At 34.0% G+C, this 24,857-nt stretch overlaps 3 protein-coding genes across 5 annotated transcripts; all 3 read right to left on the bottom strand.

The window, feature by feature from the left end:
• Positions 1-1,094: 1,094 nt before the first annotated feature.
• LOC140446601 (uncharacterized) lies at positions 1,095-1,715 on the bottom strand. The gene has a single exon (XM_072539172.1). The coding sequence runs from the start codon at positions 1,713-1,715 to the stop codon at positions 1,095-1,097; it is 621 nt and encodes a 206-aa protein (XP_072395273.1).
• A 10,347-nt stretch (positions 1,716-12,062) lies between these two features.
• On the bottom strand, positions 12,063-16,647 carry LOC140446931 (uncharacterized). Of its 2 annotated transcripts, none has more exons than XM_072539525.1 (3): positions 16,252-16,647; positions 14,193-15,233; positions 12,063-12,370 (listed from the first exon to the last, which is right to left on the bottom strand). In XM_072539525.1, the coding sequence occupies exons 1-3, from the start codon at positions 16,547-16,549 to the stop codon at positions 12,273-12,275; spliced, it is 1,437 nt and encodes a 478-aa protein (XP_072395626.1). In that variant the 5' UTR covers positions 16,550-16,647; the 3' UTR covers positions 12,063-12,272. The 2 variants fall into 2 exon arrangements, with proteins under 2 accessions (XP_072395626.1, XP_072395627.1); XM_072539526.1 differs by having other exon boundaries at positions 12,063-12,367.
• Positions 16,648-18,594: 1,947 nt separating this feature from the next.
• On the bottom strand, positions 18,595-20,064 carry LOC140446930 (centromere protein X-like). Of its 2 annotated transcripts, none has more exons than XM_072539522.1 (3): positions 19,860-20,064; positions 19,610-19,808; positions 18,595-18,729 (listed from the first exon to the last, which is right to left on the bottom strand). In XM_072539522.1, the coding sequence occupies exons 1-3, from the start codon at positions 19,908-19,910 to the stop codon at positions 18,674-18,676; spliced, it is 306 nt and encodes a 101-aa protein (XP_072395623.1). In that variant the 5' UTR covers positions 19,911-20,064; the 3' UTR covers positions 18,595-18,673. The 2 variants fall into 2 exon arrangements, with proteins under 2 accessions (XP_072395623.1, XP_072395625.1); XM_072539524.1 differs by having other exon boundaries at positions 18,596-18,729; positions 19,614-19,808; positions 19,860-20,057.
• Between the last annotated feature and the right edge of the window lie 4,793 nt (positions 20,065-24,857).

Below are 24,857 nucleotides of genomic sequence, written 5' to 3'. Positions count from 1 at the left end.
AAAGTCCCTGAAAACACCTATAATGTTTATTTTAATAAGTTACAGGGGTAAAAAAAAGAGAAAATTTAGTGTAATTTTTAATTTCAAATATCTCATTCAAAAAAACTTTTTGTTTATTCTAAGGGACTTTCGGCCCTCGGTAATAATGTAATCTTTCATTCTGTGTTTAAATTTTTCAAAAATATTTGTTAGTTTTCTCAGGATTCCAAAACAATGTTAAAAAGCATTGGCCCGAAATTTTGCGCCTACGCTCTTAAACGAAACAAAGACATTACTAAAATGCTCAAACTAAAAATTGTTGGAAACAAAATTAGACCGATAATTGGGAAATCTTAAAATTACAATAGAACAAGACTTCAAATTTTTTTAAAAAAGTTTATTTTTTATAGCTCGGACAGACACGTCGGCGTCGGCTTACTGTTCGAAAGTCAAACCAATACTATTGTGGGGTATTAACAAACAAATGTACTATTACAAATTAATAGTACTTAATTAACAGAACTATTCCTTCGGTAACTCTGGCGAGATATAATGGACTTTTCCTCATTGGTGCAAATAATTATTAAAATTTAAATGGTTGCAATAAACAATCAAAGACAATTTATAGGTTTAGGTAAAACTAGGTAAAAACTTACCGCTGGGTCTAATTACCAGGGTTTGCACTACAAAACAACGAACGAAATCAATTCAATATGCGTGCATGGGTTCCCGTGCCGGGTTGCGTCTTTTCTTTTCAACGACTCGTGCTCTTCTCTCTCAAAGGGACGCATTCCACGAGCCCGATGGCGGTACTTATAGGGATCGTAGGAATACAGGGAGGACAAATGTATTGATTAATTTATACAACCATATCTAAATTTAAACATTCTCCCCCCTTTAAAGGCCATAAGGTCTTTAAAAAACAAAACGAATTCCAAATACTATAATTACTTAAACAACTAAAACGATAATTAATACAAACAATTCCTATACAAATCTTACACAAATATTCAAAACTTAAACTACAAGAAAAAAATTAAAATTAAAATGGTGGTTTCGTCGCGGTTATATTGACAAAAGTCGAACAAAACAAAATCAGTAAAAAGGCTGACCAACTAATCTTCATCTATCGGCAAGGGACAGATTCGAACAAGAGGCCGTTTTAAGGTTCCGGTGATCGTACGCACGGTAGCCACTCGAGCTACACCGTCTTTACCCTCATGCAATTCAACAAGACGCGCGAGAGGCCATTTACACGGAGCCAAATTATCCTCCTTTAAAACAACTAAGGCACCGATTTTAGGTACAAAGCCAGAATCTAACCATTTGGACTTTTGTTGCAAGGTGTGCAAATATTCCTTTCGCCATCGAGCCCAAAAATCTCTATGGATGCGTTGTAACAACTGCCATCTGGACAAACGATTGAAGGATACTTCCGAAAAATCAGGCACAGACAAAGAGGTCAAGGGTTCAAGAGTCAGGAAATGTCCTGGGGTCAACGCATTGAGATCTTCAACATCGTTAGTTAATGGGGTAAGAGGGCGTGAGTTTAAGACCGATTCAATTAAAGTTAAAACGGTATAAAATTCTTCGTAGGTCAAAATTTGAGCCCCGACTATACGAACAATATGTTCCTTTACAGAACGAATTCCCCGTTCATAAATACCACCAAAATGTGGAGCAGCAGGAGGAGCAAATGAAAACTTAATATTTTCTTTATCGAGAGCGCTCTCCATGAAGCTACTAAGCTGTCGATAAGCACTATGAAAATTAGTGCCATTATCACAAAACACTTGCGATACTCGACCTCTCCGAGCGATAAAACGTTGTAAAGCGGCCAAAAAGGCTTCCGCGGTCAAATCACTAGCTAATTCAAGATGTAAAGCCTTTGTAGCACAACATACAAATAGACACAAATAGGCCTTTTGAGTTCTAACTCCCCTGTAACGAGACATGGTTATCGAAAACGGTCCACCATAATCTAACCCACAAATCGAAAAGGGTTTAATGGCACCGAGACGAAATTTAGGCAAATTACCCATAGGGGGTTGTAAGTTTTTAGGAGATTGTTTCCAACATCTAATACATTTGGACAATACCGAATTAACGGCTTGTTTAGAAGACATTATCCAAAACCTTTGACTAACCAAAAACTGAGTACTCTTAAATCCAGCATGTAAATACTTCTCATGATAATGACGAACTAGAAGAGTAGTAAGGCGAGATTTTTTTGGTAACAAAAACGGGTGTTTTGCTTCATACGATAACGAAGACTGAGATAGACGACCACCTACTCTTAAACACTGAGTACTATCATCTAAAAATACTCCCAACTTACGAAATGGTTTTGGAAAAGAATTTGATTGAAGATGTTCTTCAAAATACCTTTCTTGTGTAAATCTGACAAGAATAATCAACGAGTCTTCTAATTCTACGAAAGTCAAGGGTCCTGACCGTTTCGACCTTTTATAACGAGAGTTGTGCGCGAATCGCAACATAAAAGCCAAAATTCTTTGTATCGGCTGCATTATTTCGAGATTCGATATAATGCCAAGAATAATTTTGACTATGGGACTGGATATACGAAATGCGATTTGCGACGAAAGTTTTGAATCTCGAGTGGGAGCTTTTAATCCAGTGCAATACGATTTGAGAATCTAACCAAGCATACACATTTTGAAATATTATATGCTTCCACGACTCTAACACAAACGACATAAGTTTTACCAAATGAACAGCAGCTAACAATTCTAATCGAGGTATAGTAATCTGTTTTATAGGAGCTACTTTCGATTTGGCACACAGTAAATTAACTTGAACTAGGTTACGAGTATCAATACTACGAATATAAACGACACAAGCATATCCCTTTTCACTAGCATCGGCAAATCCATGAAGCTCTAAGATCGGACATGAGGAAATATTCAAAAAACGAGGAATTTTGAACTGTGAAATAAGAGATAGTTCGCTCTTATATTGCTCCCATACACGAATTATTTCCGAAGGAGGACGATCATCCCATTTAAGACCGGTTGCCCAAAGTTGTTGGATTAAATGTTTAATGAAAAAGGTAATAGGTGTTAAGTAACCACAAGGATCATAAATTCGAGCTAATTCGGACAAAAACGATCTTTTGGTACAAGGGACGTCTTGCAATTTGACTGAAAATTGAAAGACGTCGGACTGTGCAATCCACTTCAAACCAAGGATTTTTAATGAAGGACCATTTGCTTCTGGATCAAAATTAATGGAGTGAGGATTAATATGGGATTCAGGAAATTGCGACAACAATTTGGGTTCATTCGAACACCATTTCCGTAACTCAAAGCCTCCTAACTTTAACAAAGCGACTAATTCGTCAACTAAAGTTTGTGCTTCTTCGAGAGTCGAAGCACCAAAAACAAAATCATCAATATACGAAGCATGACGAATAAGCGAGACGGCTTTAGGAAAACGAGAGCCTTCGTCTAATGCTAATTGTTGGAGAGTTCTTAAAGCGAGATACGGCGAAGATACTATTCCAAAAGTAACAGTTAATAAACGATATTCCTGAATTTCCTCAGCGCTAGAAAATCTCCATAACACGCGTTGATAATCCGTGTGTTCAGGAGCGACTAAAATATTACGATACATCTGACGAATGTCTGCACACAGCGCAAAACGATTAAGTCTAAAATTCAACAACAGCGAGACTATGTTCTGTTGCAGCTTAGGACCGACCAGTAAATAGTCGTTCAAAGATTTACCGCGACTGGGACTTTTCTGAGACGCATTATATACAACTCGAATTTTACTTGAAACACTATCTGGTTTCACAACGCAATGATGTGGAATATAATACTTTCCCCTTTTCTTTTCGGCATTAGAGACTAACTGCATATGACCTAAATCAAGATACTCCTGCATATGAAAAGAATATTCTTTTTTCAAACTTGGTTGACGAGATAAGCGTCGTTCTAATGATAGCAATCTATTTAAAGCAATATCATAGCTATCTTGCAAACAAGGCGGCGATTCACGAAAAGGCAAAGATACAACATATTTACCCGAGACGTCCCGATTATGCGTTTCCAGATAAATGTTCTCACACAGAACGTCTTCTGGTTCTGAAACTGGCTTTTCCGGTACGTTTTCCAGTTCCCAAAATTTCGTTAACGAAGAATTTAGTGGGTCTTCAATATTTGAAAGACAAACAAGCGAAGTCGACGAAAGGTTAGGTGTGCTAGTAGGTCCTAACAAAATATAACCAAAAACGGTATTTAGGGCATCTGGTTGTCCCGCTTTACCTTCAATTTTACCTTCTAACAACACCTTCGAAAATATGCTACAACCAATTAACAAATCTATAGATTGACTACAGTTAAATTCGGGATCGGCTAACTTCAAATTTTTAATATAATTCCACGTCGATATGTCAATTTTGGTGCTCGGCAAATCCGAGCAAACCCGATCTGTAATAATAGCCTCCAAGTGAAGTACCGGTGACTCCTGATGACGAGGTTGGATAGAAAAACTTATTTGACCTTGATTCAGTTTCGTTTGCATCGAATTGAGTCCGTTAACTTCAAATGAACAAGGAGTTTTAGGCCAACCTAATCTACTGGCAGCTTTACGACTAATGAACGAACTCATTGAACCTGAATCTAGAAGACATCTCAAGGGCTGTTTACACCCCTTACTATCAATCGCGTGAACTAAAACAGTACCGAGCAAGATTTCCTTTTTTGTCTCGTTTTTCTTCCCTACAAAACTAGCAGCACAATGTGATATTTCAGGCGAATTTTGTTCGACTCCCGATGCCCCTGGATTATTAGTATTTTCTATGGACGACTGACTATTGGAACGATTTCTATCAAAGTGCAACAAACTATTATGAAGCTGACTATTACATTTACTACATTTAAAGGCCTTTGGACACGACTTGACAGAATGATTAGCCTGATTAAGACACCTAAAGCACGAGGAAGATTCTTTACAAAATTGGTATCTTTCTTTTGGAGATTTTTTCAAAAACAACGAGCAATGGTTAAGAAAATGACTTTGTTTACATAAAGCACAACATATTGACGACGAATTTGTAACAAAGGATGAACTACTATTATGCCTTGACTCATTGGAATGTTTATAATTACACTTTGGCTCTGTATAAGTTGGAGCCCTCGACGATTTCTTAGATTCACTTAAGCTACTATTCAAATTATCGTAAGCAATGTACTGAGTTTCAATAAACTCTACCAATTTTTGAAATGACGGGATTTTATTCGATTTATTCTCTAACTCAAATAACTTTACTGAATCCGCGTCCAATTTCGACAAAAGTAAATTAAACATAATAAAATCCCAATGTTCTGTCGGAAGACCTAATGTTTTCAATGCGGCTAAATTTTCTAAAAACGTATCTACTAATTTAGCCAGATTTTTCGAATTAACTACCGATATTTTCTGTACGCCCAAGATCGCATCCCAATGCGCGGTCGCACAACGACGAACATTTGTGTAGCGTTTAACAATTAGATCGTAAGCAATTTGATAATTATCGCTATTTATTGACAAATTACGAATCAAACTAAGTGGAGTCCCTTCTAAACATCCTTTCAAATACTTAAACTTTTCTACGTCTGCTAGGCCTGCGTTATTATGTACAACCGAATTATATAAGTCTAAAAACGAACTAAACTCCTTAAAATCACCCTTAAATTTAGGCAGCTCTATTTTAGGCAAGCGAATATTAGATTGTGGAACTACTACTGATCTAAACGGTTCTGGAGTTTCAAATTGTGGCTCAGATAATTCCGCACTAAATAGTTTTATTTTATAAAATTGTTCCAAAAATAATTCCCGAACATTTTCTTCAACCCTCGTATCCGCGTCTGGTACAGAAAGAATATTACTAATAATATTAGTGTGATGTTTTAAGAACTCTTCGCGAATCGAATCTAAATCCTCTAGTCTAATTTTAAATAAAGGGCGAATAGAAACGTCTGAAAGGGCCTTAAAACCTAAATCGAAAATTAACTGAATATCATTTAAAGCAGTTTTTCTTAAAAATTTGAGCTTCCTATTCTTTTCTTCAAGTTTTTCCATTTTAAATTTTTAACAAGTTCCAATAATATTACACAAACGAAAGTGTACAAAAATGTGGTCTAAAACCCCGAAATTACCGATTTGTAATTCGATACTTTATTAAAACGACGATAATTCCCTTCTAAAAGGTCCCATATGGTCGACTTTACAAAAAGGTCATAAATTATTCTCGAGCCACGACAAGAGACGCAAACTTAAGATAAGAACCCTCAAAACGATAAAAAATACGACATTCGACGAAACCAACCATTAAAATTTAAATAAAACAAAATATTTTTTCAACAAATGAGTTCAAATCCGGCTAGATAGGCCAATGTGGGGTATTAACAAACAAATGTACTATTACAAATTAATAGTACTTAATTAACAGAACTATTCCTTCGGTAACTCTGGCGAGATATAATGGACTTTTCCTCATTGGTGCAAATAATTATTAAAATTTAAATGGTTGCAATAAACAATCAAAGACAATTTATAGGTTTAGGTAAAACTAGGTAAAAACTTACCGCTGGGTCTAATTACCAGGGTTTGCACTACAAAACAACGAACGAAATCAATTCAATATGCGTGCATGGGTTCCCGTGCCGGGTTGCGTCTTTTCTTTTCAACGACTCGTGCTCTTCTCTCTCAAAGGGACGCATTCCACGAGCCCGATGGCGGTACTTATAGGGATCGTAGGAATACAGGGAGGACAAATGTATTGATTAATTTATACAACCATATCTAAATTTAAACAACTATTATGTAATAACTAATAATAATTACAAAGCAATAGTAATTACCTGTTATTATTCTTAGGAAATCTAAATAAACTTATTCCTTTTCCTGTCACAGATGAACATCCGCGAATCGCACAAATATATCCAGGCATTTTAAATATAAATTAAACTTTTAACTATAAACTTACATATTTAACTATAACTATAAACTATAACTATAACCTTTTAACTATAAATAAATTATATAAATGGTCAAATGCACTTGTTGTGTCGAGTATTTACCATAGACGCCTACGGACTATCGAAAACAACCAGAATTAAAGAATAAGCACGTGTTTTTGACAGTTACACAACCAGAATCGGGCATGCGTATACAAAAATTGTACACGCTTTTGGACCGTTGTGTCGCTTCTATGTGTTCGGTTTTTCTATGCATATACCTCAAATGAGTCAGATCCTTCATCTAATTTACTTACCGTTGCACGTCATCCGCGTCATATCCCGTGTGGTACATGATACCAACACGAAATATTTAGGCGGTAGGTGTGTTCTTTTTTAGAATCACTTTGCGAGTACACTAGCATTACAGACACTAGACATATTTTATTATATACGCGTAGAAATAATATTTAAAGATTTCTATTAATGTTAACTTAAAGAAATACACAATAATATGTTTCATTTAATTTGTGTAAATGCATTATAAAGCGTTTTTATGAAGAACATTTGTTCAGGACACACTGTAACTGTAATCGAACGAAGATGATATTTTGGCATGCATTGGTAACACTTATTTGACAGTTGCGGTGTTGATTAATGTTAATAAATAATGAAAAAAGTGTTGTTTTTGTTTAGTATTCCATTTTATATCTTTATACGACGCATACAAGCAGCTCAAATTGTTTTTAATAAGATTATTTTTTAACCCTTGTTTTGTTTCTATTTATTTACATTAAATATTAATTGGTTTGTTGTATAATCCACTTTTGCAATAATTATGAGACCTATTTGATTTAAAATGGATTCAGGATTTTGTTATACTTTGGCAACTATGTCAACTTCGATCTCTGTCAATGATTTGTATATAGTATTTTTCATATAAAAATGCGTGCACGTCATATAAGATTTACGACGTCAGAACTCCACAGCGTTGCCAAAACATCAGAATAGTAAGTTAGTGATAGTCGGACAGATTTCAATTAAAGGTGACTCATTTACAAATTTAACTGAGAGCTAACGGCAACAATTCTAAAGATCAGGAGTAAAATCTTACCGGGGTCGTTTTTATTGTGTATGCTTCGACAATGTAAATAAGTAAAATATACGAAATAATTTCATAACATTTGCCCACGTAACAATATAAATTGTGCATATCGGTTCGTTTTTCGAGCGTATAGTTGGACCAGTTCAGTTAAATATTTTAAAACATCGGTAAACTTATCAACATTTCGCTTGGCTATATATTTACGTCCTTGGAAAAAATAGTAATGAGATGACATATTTGATTCGTTTCACATTCTTATATGTCCATAGGCGTGTGTTCTGTTTCTTGTGCATGTGACTTTCTTTTATATATTTTTTAAATAGACTTTATTATTTATTAATTTTAAAATAGTTTTTGTGGTAAGTAAACAACAAATACATAGCAGAATATTATGATTGATGTTTATTCTTTTTAGAGCATTAAGATGGATGACGTAGCCGGTCCAAGCAATGTACAAAGAAAACGGAAGTTTATGTCGGTAGAAGAAAAGCAGATTGTCTGTAGAGTGTATGAAAATTTAAAAAATACACTTCATACAGTAGAAGCTGTAGCTCAGTGTTCATTTTTAACGGGAGTATCAGTGTCGACAATAGAACGCATTGTACGTGAAAAAAGGTGACTGGGATTGTGCAAGCTCCAAAAGTATATTGTCGTGTTAGAAAAAAAAAAAAAAATTAAATTGGATGAGTACCAGAAAAATTTTGTACGTTCTACTATTCATTCTTTCTTTTTTGAGAATAAAGCGCCAACACTCGAATCCATTAGGACAAAGGTAATGGAGAATGGTCTGATTCCAAAAATGGGTAAAGAGACGTTAAGGATAATAATAAAAGAAGATTTAAAATTTATATATGCCAAAAGATCCCGTAAATCTGTCTTAATAGAAAGAGAAGATATAGTCTCATGGCGACGAAGATATCTTCGCTCTATTAGAGAGGTTTGTTCTGCCCACAAAAAGATTTATTATCTGGACGAAACGTGGGGAAATGCTGGTCACACAGTATCTAAGATCTGACAAGATACTACTATAACGAGTTATCGTCAAGCATTTGTGGATGGTTTATCAACAGGGTTACGAGGACCAATGGGTAAAGGGCAACGACTGATTGTCGCCCATATAGGTAGTGAGAGTGAATTTTTAGAAGATGGTGCACTAATTTTTTTATATAAGAAAACGGGGGATTACCATGAAGACATGGACGCCCAACGTTTTGAAAAATGGTTTCAATCCCTTCTTTCACGAGTCGAGCCTAATTCGATAATAGTGATGGATAACGCTTCTTATCATAGCCGATTAGTAGAACATTTGCCAAGTATGGCCACCAGAAAAGCAAATATGCAGAGTTGGTAAGACAAAAAGGAATTCCATTTTCCGAGGACATGGTTAAGGCTGAGCTTATAAATGTAAGTAATTATACAGCATCGTGACAGATATCGTCAGCATGTTGTAGATACAATGGCTCGTACTAAAGGTATCACTATTTTGAGACTTCCCCTTACCATTGCGAGTTGAACCCGATAGAATTAATCTGGGCTCAAATAAAGGGTTACATAGCTCGTGAAAACGTGACATATAAAATTTCTGATGTCCAATCTTTCTTGGTAACGTCGTTCAGCAAACGGTAATCCACACAGAACCTCTTCGTTCCATCTTTCTTCTTAACCAGGACCACCAGAGAGACCCATGGGCTCGTAGAAGGTTCTATCACCCCGTCTTTCTTCATTTCCTGAACAATTGTTTCAGCTTCCTCTCTTTTCGCCTGTGGTAATCGTCGAGCTGTTTGACGAATTGGCTTAGCATTACCAGTATCAATTTTATGCTTTACAACGGTAGTTCTTCCCGTCTTTCCTCATTTCGGTACGAAAATATCACGATACTGCCGAAGAAATTCCCTTAAGTTCCTTTTCTCCATCTGATTTAGAGACTGTCCAGCAACTGCAACCCTTTGGTCGAATTTGTCGTTGGAATTATCAGATGTTGTCGCCTGACGGATTATGGATGTCACAGGTACACAAGTTCCTACTTTTGTCTCTTTCTTGATGGTCACTGGGTAGTCATTGACGTTGATAAGTCTCACAGGAATTTCTTTAGCCGAAGTCACCAATTCCTTTCTAATTATGATTCCACGGCCAACCTCGTCGTCATGGTTCCAAGGCTCCATCATAACAGGTGTTCCTTCCTCCACAATTCCCTGTAGCCGCGATACTATGATCGTTTCGCTTCTCGCAGGCACGACTGTATCTTCTTTAATGGCTGCTGGCACAGTGTTGTCATCATGTGGATGAAGAAATACCTCTTCGTTGCCAATTTTGATTACCTTATTCTTAAAATCCAATTGGAATCCATGCATATTCATTACGTCCATTCCTAATGTAACATCCTCTTCGATGTCAGCAACTATAACAGTATGGACGAACTTGTCTGCTCCAATTCCCAATTGTACCTGGATTTCTCCATGAATGTTGGCACTTTCACCTGTAGCGGTCCGAAGTCGCAACCTCGTTGGTAACAGTTTCTTATGGCTGTTTATAACTGTCGGGCGTATAACGGTCCTGGTCGCTCCGGTAACCACCAACAACGTATGCCTTTTACCATTTATTTCTCCATCTACATATACACTATCTTCACGACATTTTAAAGAAGCTATTAGTATGAGAGGGTCTTTGGAAAAGTTCCGGGTCGAAGCTGCCCACCTAAGGCCGACCCGTTCTAGTTTTCCTGATGGTGAGTTTCTTGATTTGCGTCGTACCTAGGGTGCTTACATGAACTTGGTACGTGTCCTATTTCGCCACAATTCCAGCATCTTATGGTCTTCGTTTTATTGTATGTCATATTCTTAATCATATTAACGAGCTGGTAACGAACGGCCAATTTTTCCATCATGTCTTCGGGAGCTGTTGGATAAGCATATCGTACTAATCTCACAATATCTGCCTCATATTCTTGAAGAGCCTCATCTTTCTTCTGTCTTCTATTTTTAAGCTGCGACTGATATACATGCTCCAAATCTTCGTAGCCATATCGCATATTTAACATCTTCTTCAGTTGTTCGAAATCATCCGTCTCCTTTACGGCTATGGTCTGAAGCACATCTAAGGCATCTCCTTGAAGAGCGATAATCAGGTTTACAGCCTTTTCTTTTTCAGACCATCCATTCGCTCTTGCAGCTGATTCGAACTGTTTCATGTAGTTGTTCAATGACGATTTTTCGTCGAAAGTTGGGACTTTCACATGAACAGAACCTCCACTTCCTTCAAATTTCGGCCGTATTTTCAACTTACATTTCGTCTCGTCTTCTTTTGTCTCTACTGTAATTGGATTGTTTCCTCTCTCTGCTGTCCCTGTTTCCTCCATCTTCCTTTCCATCTCTTTCCATATCTTTTCTTCGAAGGCCAACATATCGGTAGCAACTTGGTCTTTTAACGAAGACATTCTATCGTCGAGGGCAGACATCTCAGAAGTGACTTTAGAGGTTTCCGAAGAGATGCTAGCAGCAATTTTGCTTTCTAGAGAAGAAATCTCGTTAGAAACTTTGTCTTCTAAAGAAGCGATGTCGCCGGAGACTTTGTTTTCTAATGATGCGATGTCACCAGAAACTTTGGCCACATCAGAAGAAACGTTCGAAATATCGCCAGAAACTTTGTTCTCTAATGATGCGATGTCACCAGAAACTTTGGACACATCAGAAGAAACTTTCGAAATATCGTCAGAAACTTTGTTCTCTAATTTCGAAATCGACGAGATGACAGCATCTTCAAATATATAAGTTTCCGGGTCAAAACCCTCTTCCTCCAAAGCGTTCTTTAGTCGTTGGACTAACTCAGCCTTTTTTTTCCGGTAGAAGCTAATTCTCTATCCTCGAGGTGTCTTCTTAAATTCTTAACTGTGAGCTCATAAATCGTAGTCATTTTCACAATTTATTTTATATATTCCACTTTTCTGATACCACTGTTATATTTTTATTAATCTAATTTATTGTCTTTATTTATTATCAGAAGTTCTACATTTATAACACTTACAAGTTTAAGTCTTTATTTGTACAATATAACTAATTTATTTCAAACTAATAATTATATAATTTATTTACATTTAATACGCGCGTTACATTTTAAAAACTCGACGCGATGTTATTTTCAGACTAACTGTTCTCAACAAAATTCCCTCTTTAAATATAAAATGCCGTTAATCGAGAATTCCGGCGATTCCCTTCGAATAGGCGAGAAGGTCACTCGGACTGGTCTTTCAGCTGAGCGGCAAACTTACTAGCATTCGGTCGACGACTAGAATTCGGTTTTAGCGTAGGGGTCCCTTGGATATTGCCTACTAGAAAAATACTTATTAGAAAAACATGTTTACAGTTTTGAGTCATATTATTCGTCATTATTTATCGTAACAATATTCTTCTTATGTCCATTTTGTTTTTATAAAGATAAGTGTTTACAACTGTGAATGTTTTACTTCAAATTTTAGGTCAAAATTTAGAATTTTTATTAATTTTTTTAGAAATTTCATTTATCCATAAAAACGTCTTATCATCATAAATCGGGTGCTCTAAAACAAAAGATACGGGAAGAAAAGTGCAGCCTTTGATACACAAACTTTAGAAAATATGGGATTTGTAACTTCATCTTCTTCTTAAAATGAAGAAAAAATTGAACCTGAGCCCGATACACAAACTGAAATAAAAACACAAGATGACTTAGCGCCACTTCAAGTAAAAGGTAGAATCGTATGTAAATGTTGAATCATTTTTACCAAGAGATATAGGATCTTTACCTATCGATATAACTGACCATCAAATAAAAATATAGTTGAACAGGGACATGAAAATAATCCCAGTGTATTCTCAAAAAATGATATGTATGGAAATTATTTCCAACATATGTTTTGAGATGTAAAATAGTGTATAGTGAGTATGTAGATCGTGACTGGCTAGTATGAAGTCATAGCAAAAAATCTCTTATTTGTTTTCCATGTCGACAATCGCCCCTTCACAAAGATCTGCATTATGTGCCACTTTTGGTTGGAGAGAAAAAATTGGTTATAGAAACGAAATTTAAACCTGGCGGGAATTGTTAACAGTTTACCTTGACGTCATACTATTGAAATGACGATAACGAAAATATTAAGAAAAAAAATTGATATATTGCGCGAGTGTTATCATTATTTCCTAACGTCGTTATTGCGTTAAGAATATTTTGCACATTACCGGTGAGAGTCGCAGAAGCGAAAGATCTTTAGTTGGCTTTCTCGCATAAAAAATGCTTTGAGATCTACAATGAAGAAGAATCGGTTAACTGATCTAGCAACTTTGCGCATTGAGCATTAGTTAAATGATGCGATTTTTCGAAAATTATAGTCTTTGCCAATCATAAATCTCGAAAAGCACCTCTATTAGAGATATAGAAGAAATACAATCAAAATTTAATAAATTTTATGTTTGAAATGTTATTTATTATTGATAATTTTATTTTTTTAAAAATTAAACAAATTTTTTGTGCTCTTCACTTTTTGCCGGGGGGGCCCGCTCTTCACTTCTTACCGGGGCCTGCTCATCCCTCTCGGCGGCCATGGCTCTACCACAACTTTGTAAATAATTTACATTTCTTTCTCGAGGACACTCTTCTTATAATTTTTTTTATGACCTTTTATTATAATTCATTTCTGAGAGCCTTTCTTAGTTGGAGATGTAAAAGAGATAAAAATAACAAGATATATTGATCTTACGAAGGAAGTGGCTGCCTTACTCTGTCTTTTATGACTCATATAAGATTGCTTGTCTTTTTCGTTGGACACGTTCATATTTATAAGTCATAAAAGGTCGACTATGACTGCCACTTCCGTCGCATCACGTATTTGACACTCTTCTATGGTTTTTATTCTAAGGGTCAATTATTTGTCTAACGTTATCCATTAAAAATAGATATATAATATCTTAAGTTTATTTATTTCAATAATATCACAATTCTATTATTTTAATAACTACTGTTATCTTAAAGAACTTTTACATGACGAATATACAAATACATAAATTAATATATAGGTATATTTACATCTTACATTGCATGACTATTCATATGACGATTTAACTTTGATTGGTGCACAAATTCTTTCAAACAAATTTCACATTGTAAGAATTGCTTACCTTCGTGCTTATACTTGTGAACAAGAAGATCATATTTTTGTGTAACATACTCAAAACAGATTTTGCATTGTAGAGGATTTTGTTCCGTATGTTCAGACATATGTTTATTAAGGCTATACTTTCGTGTAAACTGTTTAAAACAAACATCACATTGGAATCGTTTTTCTCCAGTGTGTGTAAATGCGTGGTTGGTTAAGCTATCTTTTCTAGTAAATTCTTGATCACAGATATCACATTTAAAAGGTTTTTCTGCACTATGACATATTACATGACGATTTAACTTACTAATATGTTTGAATTGTTTTTTACAAACCTCACATTCAAATAAGTTTCTCTGGGTATGTTTGAGCATATGGTTAGTCAGATCACGTTTTTGTACAAACTGCTGAAAACAAATTGTACATTCATAATGTGCAATGTGTTCAGACTCGTGACGAATCAGGTTATGCTTTTGAGTAAATTGTTTAGGACACATTCCACATTTAAATCGTTTTTCTCCAGTATGCTTGATCATGTGTGTATTTAAATTATCTTTACGTGAAAACATTTGACTACAGACTGTACACTGAAAAAGCTTTTCATTCTTATGAATAAGTATATGGCGATTTAACTTTGATTTGTCTCCGTACTGTTTCATACAAATTTCACACTTATATCGTTTTTCTCCAGTATGCTTTATTAAGTGATTGTTTAAGTTATCTTTTCTTGTAAACTCCTGCATACAGATTCCACACTGAAAAGGTTTCTTCGCATTATGGCAAACTATGTGACGGTTTAATTTAGATCTATTTGCATATTCTTTCAAACAAATCTCACATCTAAGAGGTTTGCCACACAATTGTTTTTCTTTAATTTCATTTTTAACCAGCTTTTGATTTATTTTGGTTTTAATGGAGGTGGGAAGGTTATGCTTTGAAGACAAAAGAGTCTTTTGAATTTTATTTCTCCGGTTTGATATATTGTGATTTACTCTATGACAGCAATATTCATATATTGTAGAATTAAATTTACCACATATGTAGCAGTTAATAAGTTGCTTTCCTAAAAAAAGTTAGACTGTTATGCCATTAGATTTAAAAAAATAACAATTTAAATACTAAAGTAAATAACTATTGAAATGTAAAAAAATTGATATTTTGTTCATTGACAAGAGCAACAGATTTTAACATAACAATTTCAACTCAGAAACTAGAACAATAGTAATTAGTAAATATCCAAAAAAAAAGTAAACTGGAAGTTGATGGAGTTAGCATTAAAAAAGTGATGGAAATAAAGCACCTAGGGATTACACTGTTTAGCTATGGAGATGTTGAAAAAGATGATAAAAAACTGATGGAATAAGGCACCTATTTATAGGGATTACACTGTTTATCTATGGAGATGTTGAAAAAGAAGTACAAGAGCAAATAGATTAGCAGAAATATGAAATATGACAGGGAATATTTAATAGTAAAACACATGAGCAGAAATATTCAAAAATCAGATTAAATTTATGTAAAACAGATGAACAGTAGAAGTGATAATTTTGTTATAAAGCACTAGTTACTGGGAAACACTTAGTACTTATAGGTATACTGTTCCTGTAAAACTCCTAACTAGGATCTGAAAGGAAGAAGTAGTGTCAGCTGTGTGAGCAAAACCACTGTTGTGCCATACACATAAACATAAAAGTAAAATATGAAATATACCTACATGAGTCTTTCCACAGGGTATAAAAGAAAAAATTTAGAGAAAACAGATACCATATGTCATGATTATCAGATATATCATGGTTAAATTTATGAAAACATATCCTGGGGCTGATGATGGTTTAGATCATAATCCTGTACTCTCTGTTATCAAAGTCCTATGTTAAAATTTTGGATGTTCAATAAACTGACAAATAAGAACATCAGGAAAGATATAGAAAAACCAATGAAGGAATATGCTAAAATGGTTTGCTAAAAGCAAGTAAACCTAATAAAATCCCTATAAATCAGAACTTATAAAAGACAGTTTCAAAACTATAATATTACACCCATTTAATACTCTATACAATACTGGTATTATAGATAATTACCTAAAGGGTTCTTAATACTTTTTCTGATCAGGCTTTTTTCAAAGTTTCTTAAATTCTTGTATTTATATTTCCGATTTCCATTATATTGGAAAGGTTCACGTTTTGTATCTTCCATACATACTTCATGTTTTATATTATTTAGACAAAAGGGACTTACATCTTGTAAATTATCTGGCCAATCATTATATTCAGATACCTCTTGTTTAATTTCAACTTTTACGAAATCTAAAGGCTTGATTTCATTTTCCGAAATTGTTTCTTTGCAAAATGTATTGTTGGAATCTCCGTTGATCTCCATTGTTGTGATTTTTAATGTAAACAAAAATATATTAATTTACTCTGATATAAATAAATAATATAGGTTAGGTAAACAAAACTATGTATTTTACTACGCATGTTCACATCCACGGCCCTTTGGACGTTCTTTCTTCTTCTTTCCTCTGTTTTTAACTTATCATGCAGGGGCGGCTTAGGGCTTAGTAACAGTTGATCGCCTAATTCATACTTATTGAAAATTGTGCATATTTTATAATATGGAATGTTACATGGAACTACTACAATAGATAGGGATAAAAAAACGTCTGGAAAACGAGATTTTCCCACAAAATGTAGTAGTTAATACAAAAATCAAACAAAAAATAGATTCAGCACTAGGTAGGTACTTATGTATATCTGTATAGTTCTTTTATTTAATAATTTTTTGAATAATACCTAGATAGAAATATAATTATTATTTTTAATTATAACAAAAAATATCATGGAATTCCTTCGAGACACTGCCGAAACCCCCCATTCTTCTTCAGAAGCTATGTACATACAGAGTGGCCGGACGAAAACGAAATAGATGCATTATCAGGAACTATAAGATTTTTGAAAAACCAAGTGACACGTCAATTTTTGATTAACGGGGACACATTTTTCCGGTATTTTCGATCAGTTTACTTTAATACCTAAGCCAGGCAAGGAATCATCCCAACATTTTTTTAATGGTAATGGGGTTCAAATAAAATATCGTTTGAAAGCCCCTGCAATTACCTATACATTAGTCTCTAAATTCGGTTCAATATTTAATTTGATTTATTAAAAAAATACATTTGCAAATAAATATTTTTAGCTGGTTGCTTATTTCTTATTTGAACAAATAGTAAAACTGGTGACCTCCGGCGCCCATACAATGATAAATGTTTGTTCGTACGTTCTGCACACTCCGATGCAGAGTGATTCCAAGGCATTTGTTGACGTAGATGTCTTCAAAAGATACTGGTGGTGTTCTATAGATTTTGCTTTTTAGGTGTCCTCACAAAAGAATCCAGGGGAGGCAAATCTGGTAACCAAGGAGGCCATTCGATGGTTCCTCTAACTTCTTTCTTCAAAAATGTCCATCTCTTTTGCCTAACAATTCTGTATTCAAGTGGAATATTTTTATACTCCTTGGGTCAGTGTAACCTTTTTATACCAAGTTCTTGTTCAGTGGAGAAGATGTAACAATACTCTTTAGCATATTTTTCTGGCTAGGTAGCTCTTCAGTCATAATATAATCCTCAGCTATGCCCCACTCGTCTCATAAAAATTTACGAATATCCTGTGTAGATGTTTGCCTTTATACTGTATAAAAGAAAACTTATTCTACTTTCCTGTAAAACCATGATCACTATCATTATGAACTAGTTTTCTATTTTCTACAATTCTATCACTATCTCAGTGTAACTGTAATCCAATGAGACATTATCAACATTATTCTCAAAGCCTGTTTCACTAAGTATTATGATTGTTTATTTTTAATATTTTCTCCATTGTCATCTGTCAAAGAAGTAGACAACGATTTTGATTTGAATGATCTACTATCAGTTCCAATTCCATCTAATACAATCTAACCTTTAGTTGTGTTCTGTGATATAGGCAAATAATTTGGCTCACTTTCACTATTGGAATGACCTTAATAACATTTGTTTATTAATTTTTCAGGCCTTTTTGTTTCTAAAAACTTGGTAATAATAAACCATTATTTTCTTTCAAAATGCAATTCTTGTCCTCCATTTCCTTGATAAGTCTTTTTAGCAATTTGTTTTTTAACTTAGTATTTCTGTATCAGTGGTTGATTGTACTGTTTTCAGAATATCTTCTTTTTTCTTACCGAACTTTATTTAACTCTTCTCTCAAATTTCAAACCCAGCCCTTTTCGCACAGCTGGGATGAAACAGATTATAACACTATTTATATATCTCAATTTTGCAATATTTTTTTTACATTTGAAATTACTTAGTAAATTATTGTCACCATTGACTGACTTCTCCATCTTCGTAGCCAGCCACCTTAATAAATAAATAAAACAAACTATCGAATTTTTCTACCATATATTAAACAAAAACTGGAAAAATTTAAATATTACAATATATTTTATTTACACTTTTACTATGAATGTTTAAAGATCAAGAGAGCTGAAAAAAAGGTTTACACTTCTTAAGGGAAATCCAACATCTGAAAAAAGTTAATAGTGTTTATGTTAAAACTTTCTTCAAATCACGTAAAATAGTATTCAAAAATAAACTTAGATTAATAAAAACTTTATTATTAATATACCTATCAGAATGTTCGTATTTCACTTGAATATATTTAATTTGCCTCTATATTAAAATAAATCAAATATATCAAAGGCAGATTTTTATTATCTAAAACAATATAGACTCTATACAAGATAAGGTTTCAAAAACATTTTTTTGTGGCATGTAGGTACCTAATAAATAAAATCAGTAATGATTAGTAGGTATTATAAGGAATTTTACACCACAATATCAACATTGTAAAATACTGATAAAATTTGGTTTCATTATGCAAAAGTTTTAAATGCTGACATATATTCCTCTTTTTATTTATCAACAAGTACATAATGTGAATCTTATCCTGGTCTTGCCATTGCTGTTTCAGATAATATAAAATAAATAGTCCCACCAGCACAGCAGTATGGTATGGGGTGGTGGTAGTGAAGTATGAGGAGAGTATTGGTGCAAGGACATATTAAAAAGAAAGATCAATGAAGACTGGAGGAAGAAAGTTGTACATGACATGTAACCCAGCACATTTACCACAATGTTTTTTATCCATGTTATCTCCCAAAAATTTTCTTATGCATATAGAGCAGTATCTCTTTTCCTGATCTTGGGCAGATTTTCACCAACCTAGCTGTTGGATATTCTCTAAGAGTTACACCAGTTTAATTTTATAACAATTACTAATTTTTTCTGCTACTTGGCTGTGCAAGAAATGTAGTATTCAAAGAAATATTTTTTGGAAAAGAGCTTTTATAATTTGTCATGTTACATTCTTGTTACAATTTTATAATTTAAATAGATCTACTCACTTACCAACTGTGGTAAAATTGCTTCAACATGCTCCAAGGTAACCTTAGTCCTGTATTCTAATTTAGCCTGTTTAACTGCTCTTACGGTTGCTTCTATAGTTAAAACTTTCGCAATTTCCGATATTAATTCAATTGCATCATCTGTTATTTTGTTTTTCGGATTTTGAAATTTTGTTTTCAAAGCTTCCTTAATAATATCCTATGAAAATATAAATAAGTACTGTGTTAATTTCAATAATTCATAACTTACATGCCTAAATGATAGGTCTAAATCTTCTAAGGGAGAATTTTGTTCAGCCATGTATATATTCTAGAGTATTGTTCAACAACGGTTTAAGTGTTTTATTTTCTATTAAATTTTTTTAAGTGAATTATTTGAATTTGTTTTGATTTCTATGTGTCATGTATAACGATTGGTGTGAAGTTGCAACATTTCTGAAGTAGAAGAAATTTCCAACATTGCATTAAAACAGCACCGTCCGATTCTTCGGTCCGACTGAGTTTGTGTTTGTAGGTAGGTAGAAGAAGGTAGCCTGAAGAAGTCCAGGATGCCGAGAGGTCAAATAATCAAGAAGCTGGCGGTGCAAGAGCGGGACGCCGAAGAAAGAAGGCAATAATGAATGAGATACTTAATGACATGTCAAATTTTTATTAGGCAATAAACGTTTTTATTTTTATTTTTATTTTATTTATTTGTAGGTAGGTTTGTAGAACCATAGATAAAGAATATATATTATTGAAGTATATACTACTGTGTAGAAACATCTTTTGTATCGTCGGCCATTAGTGCAAAAAATGAAGACTGTTTTATTTCACTTAAAGTTTGCGTTTAGTGTACTGAACTAGTTCTAAAAACACACCCTTATTAACCTTTAACTACACGCGCTGGCGTATTTTGTACGCCAAATTTAATAATTGTACTACAAATATATTTAAAAATTTAAAGACCGACCCTGTTTATGTATCTAACCTATCACTGGAACGTGCTTTACAACTGGTTTTAGTTTCAGTAAAATCGGCGTTCTGAGAAGGTCGTAATTAGCCGTTTATTATTTGTTGTTCCCGGTGGTGTACAAAATACGCCACGCGTGCAGTAATGTAAGTATAATCGTTCAATTGTTTTTTAATAAATATGGCACAAAATTAATTTTTCTTTATAAAGAATGCTATTTCTCATGTAGATAAAAAAATTTATTAGTAATTTTATTTTTCCAGGGATCAGATTCCAGTTAGAAATCCCAATCGACTTACTGATACTGAACTCCAAGCATTTGCTGATGCATTATTTCGAGAAGAAGATGAAGAAGTAATTGGGGGAGATCCTGATACTTCGGACGAAGAAGTTATTTTTAACGAAGAACCTAGTTCTGATTCGAATGGAGAATCGAGTGAAACTTCTAGCGAAAATGAAGATGAATTAAGTTTAGAAGACTTCTATGAAGGCAAGGATGGAATAAAATGGTATAAGTCTTCTTTGAAAAGTAAGTTTAGTAAAACTAGCAAAATGAACATTGTAAAAGTACTTCCTGGATCCAAAGCGTACGCTAAAGATATTACAAATGAGGCAAGTGCTTTCACTAAACTATTTACTGATGACATTATTGAAAATATTGTTGTTTGTACCAATATGCAAATAGAAAAGATGCGTCCGAATTACAATCGCGAAAGAGACGCCAGAAATACAACCAAATCTGAAATTATGGCATTGATAGGACTTTTGTTTCTAACAGGGCTTAAAAAACAAGGTCATACACATTTTTTGGAATTGTGGACAACTGAAATTTTCAGAGCTTGCATGAGCTGCAACCGATTTTTATTTCTGTTATGTGCTCTTAGATTCGACAATAAAGAAACAAGACCTCAAAGAAAAGCTACTGACAAACTTGCCCCTGTACGATTTATGATTGACCGCTTTTCCGACAATTGTTATAATAGCTATACATTAGGTGAACATTTGACAATTGACGAAATGCTTATTCCTTTTCGAGGGAGATGCAGCTTTTTACAGTATATCCCAAATAAGCCAGCGAAATATGGGATAAAAGCGTTTGTATTGTGTGACTCACAAACATTTTATGTGAGCGGTATCGAGTTATACTGTGGGCAACAACCAGATGGGCCTTACAAAAAATCCAATAAGCCAGAGGATATTACCCAACGATTGGTTGAACAATGGAACGGAAAATACCGCAATCTAAGTTGTGATAACTGGTACACCAGTTACAGGTTAGCAACAGATCTGTTAAAAAAAAAGACTACAATAGTTGGAACATTAAAAAAAAATAAGAGAGAGATCCCAAAAAATTTTTTACCCAACAAAAGTCGAATAGAAGGTTCATCCCTTTTTGGATTTCAACAGGAAGCTACACTTGTGTCATTTGTACCCAAAAAGAACAGAGGGGTCATTTTACTTTCCACAATGCATTATGATTCTTCTATAGATCAGGTCACTAATAAGCCTAGTATTATTATGGACTATAACTCTCACAAAGGTGGCGTTGACACCGTAGATAAAATGTGCTCTACGTATTCTGTAGCAAGACGTACCCGTAGGTGGCCTTTAGTTATATTTTTTCAGATGTTGAATGTGGCAGGAATAAATAGTCAAATATTGTATAATTTTGCTCACTCCAACAGTCCAACTAAGTTAAGAAGAAATTTTTTAAAATCTTTATCGATATCATTGATGAAACCACATCTTTCAGAACGAGCTGAAATAAATACTTTGCCATCCAACATAAGGCTTTTTCTAAATACATATAAGCAGCCTCAAATCGATCAACCGAATGACGAACCACCAGCCAAAGTACGAGGAAGGTGTTTTTCTTGTGGTAGACAGAAAAACAGGACTACAACGATAACCTGCAGCATTTGTCTTAGATCAGTCTGCAAGGATCATTCTGTTGCTGTTGTCACTTGTACACAATGTCAAAATAAAGATGACAGTTTAGATAACGTGTGATAAATATTTATCATTTTGACTGTTATTTTTTATAGTAGTATTGTGTATATTTAGTTTCAAAAAATTTGTTGATAACAATTTCTTTCTATATGACTTACTCAAAATGTTTAATATTATTAATATGTTAATAAATAAAGTTTATAACAGAAAACTAATTGTATTTTTTCAAAAAAAAAAACAAAACCGCTGTTTTTAAGTGTATTCTCTAGTGGTGTATAAAGTACGCCACGCGTGTACTTATGTTATAACTTGATGCGCGAGTAGTTAAAGGTTAATCTTCAGACTCATTCGGATCACTTATATAGCATAGTACAAAACTGCATTTGCCGCACAACTTCAAAATATCGAATTTTTCGTAGGATGTAATGGTTTTTTTATACCATTTCGTTGTGCATACGAATGTTTTGGCATATGCACTACTTAAATCAGAAGCGATATTAGTTGTGTTAATAGCTGAAAGCTTATAATATTATTTATATGTTTGGCCGACTTTTCGTGTTTTTGCCTTTTCGCCCAGATGTTTCAAATCAAGTACACATTCTTTGCTGTAGTTATGTCTCCGCCAAATAACAAACAAACAACACAAAACAAGTCATTTTTTCTTCACATCCGCACAACCATAACGTCTTGTAGACACTTTAATCAACGTTCCGCATAAACTCCTTTCGCTTTTTATAAGCAGGATGCACTTGTCTTAAGTTCAACAACATGTCGATCTTGTCCGCTAAACTCAAAACTAAAGTTTAGTTTCATTAATTCACACACCCTTATTGTCATTTTTTAAGACTTCAACTTAACTTTATCATCACAAAACAATGTAGTAGGTAGGTAAGTATCTACGCGCAATATTTAGGTATCCAATTAAATGGTAAGTTTTGCCTCGGGACTGCTTTTTGAATGCCCATATCATCATCTTAGTCTTCGTGTCTCACATGCCTCCGTGTACTGCATGCCTTTATCGGGCGGTATGAAATCCCAGAATATAGTGTGGAAGCTTAAAATAAATGAAATTATTATAAAATTTAGTTCGGTTAGGTAAATATATTTTAATAAACTAAAGTTTCAAAAGGAAAGTGTGAATATGAAATACGAAATACAATTTATTGTTTGTACAATATTTTCCTAGGGAGGACGGCGCCCGGTAATCCTCTCTCCTCTCACCAATCGCCACTGAAAGCCATATACAAATAAGAGTGTTATAAGGTATTTTAAATTTTACGAAAAATTGGCCTTTTAACTGAATACTCCTTTAAATTATTTTTACACTAAAATAAAAAGTATTTTTTACAATAAACTATAAAATTTTACCAACTATTCTCTGGATTGCTTATTTTTTGTTTAAAAATATCTGTACGATAAATTATTAGTAATTTGGGATTTCCACAGTCAACTTTACAGATGTTTAAGACCAATACGAAAAGTAAGGAGAACATTTTTAATAAAGTTATTAAAAAATATATTTGAAAAACTTCTTAACAGAGACACATAATTTATGTAGAACGCAGAACTACGCTAATGTTTTAAGTACTTACTTTACTTTACTTAATCGGTAGACCCATTTGTACCTTTCGGTGTTGGGCCGTTTATAATACAATTCATTAAATTACAATATTTGACAGTCTTCTGAGGTGTCCTAGCTCTTAACGAACTTTCTCCATTCCTTCCTATTTGATGCCATCTGTGTTGCTTCCTGCCAAGTCTTACTCTTACTCTGCAGTATCTGCGAGATGTCACTGTTCCATTCTTTAATGGGTCTTCCTCTTCTGTTTTTCCCTATTGGTTTGGCGTCCCTTCTTCTTCTTCTCTCTCTCTCCACTCTTTTTACTTGTCTATTATTGTCCATCCGGGTTAGATGTCCGAACCATGCCAATTTTTTCTCCTTAATTGTGTCGAGTATCGGTTTGATTTTGAGTCTTTCTTTTATTTCTTTATTTCTGATTCTATCAGTTCTTTTTACTCCGATCGTTCTTCTGAGGTATTTGATCTCTGCTGCATGAATTCTGCTCTGATCTCTTTTGTTTAATATCCAATTTTCTGCTCTATATGTCACTGTAGGTCTATATATTGTTTTGTATATTGTCATCTTGGTTTTTGTTGATATTTCTTTGTTATTAAGGAATCCTCTATTTAGTGCTTGGAATAGTTTTCCTGTGTTTTCCATTCTGTTGTTAAGATCGTCCTCGATGTCTCCTTTGTTGTTGATTACTGTTCCTAAGTATTTGTATGAATTTGTCTGTATTATTTTTTGTTGGTCTATCATTACTTCTATTTGATCTTCCGTCCCTT

Source organism: Diabrotica undecimpunctata, chromosome 7 (assembly GCF_040954645.1).
Source record: "Diabrotica undecimpunctata isolate CICGRU chromosome 7, icDiaUnde3, whole genome shotgun sequence".
Classification (NCBI taxonomy): Eukaryota; Metazoa; Arthropoda; class Insecta; order Coleoptera; family Chrysomelidae; genus Diabrotica; species Diabrotica undecimpunctata.
This window is presented reverse-complemented; position numbering and strand designations above follow the sequence as displayed.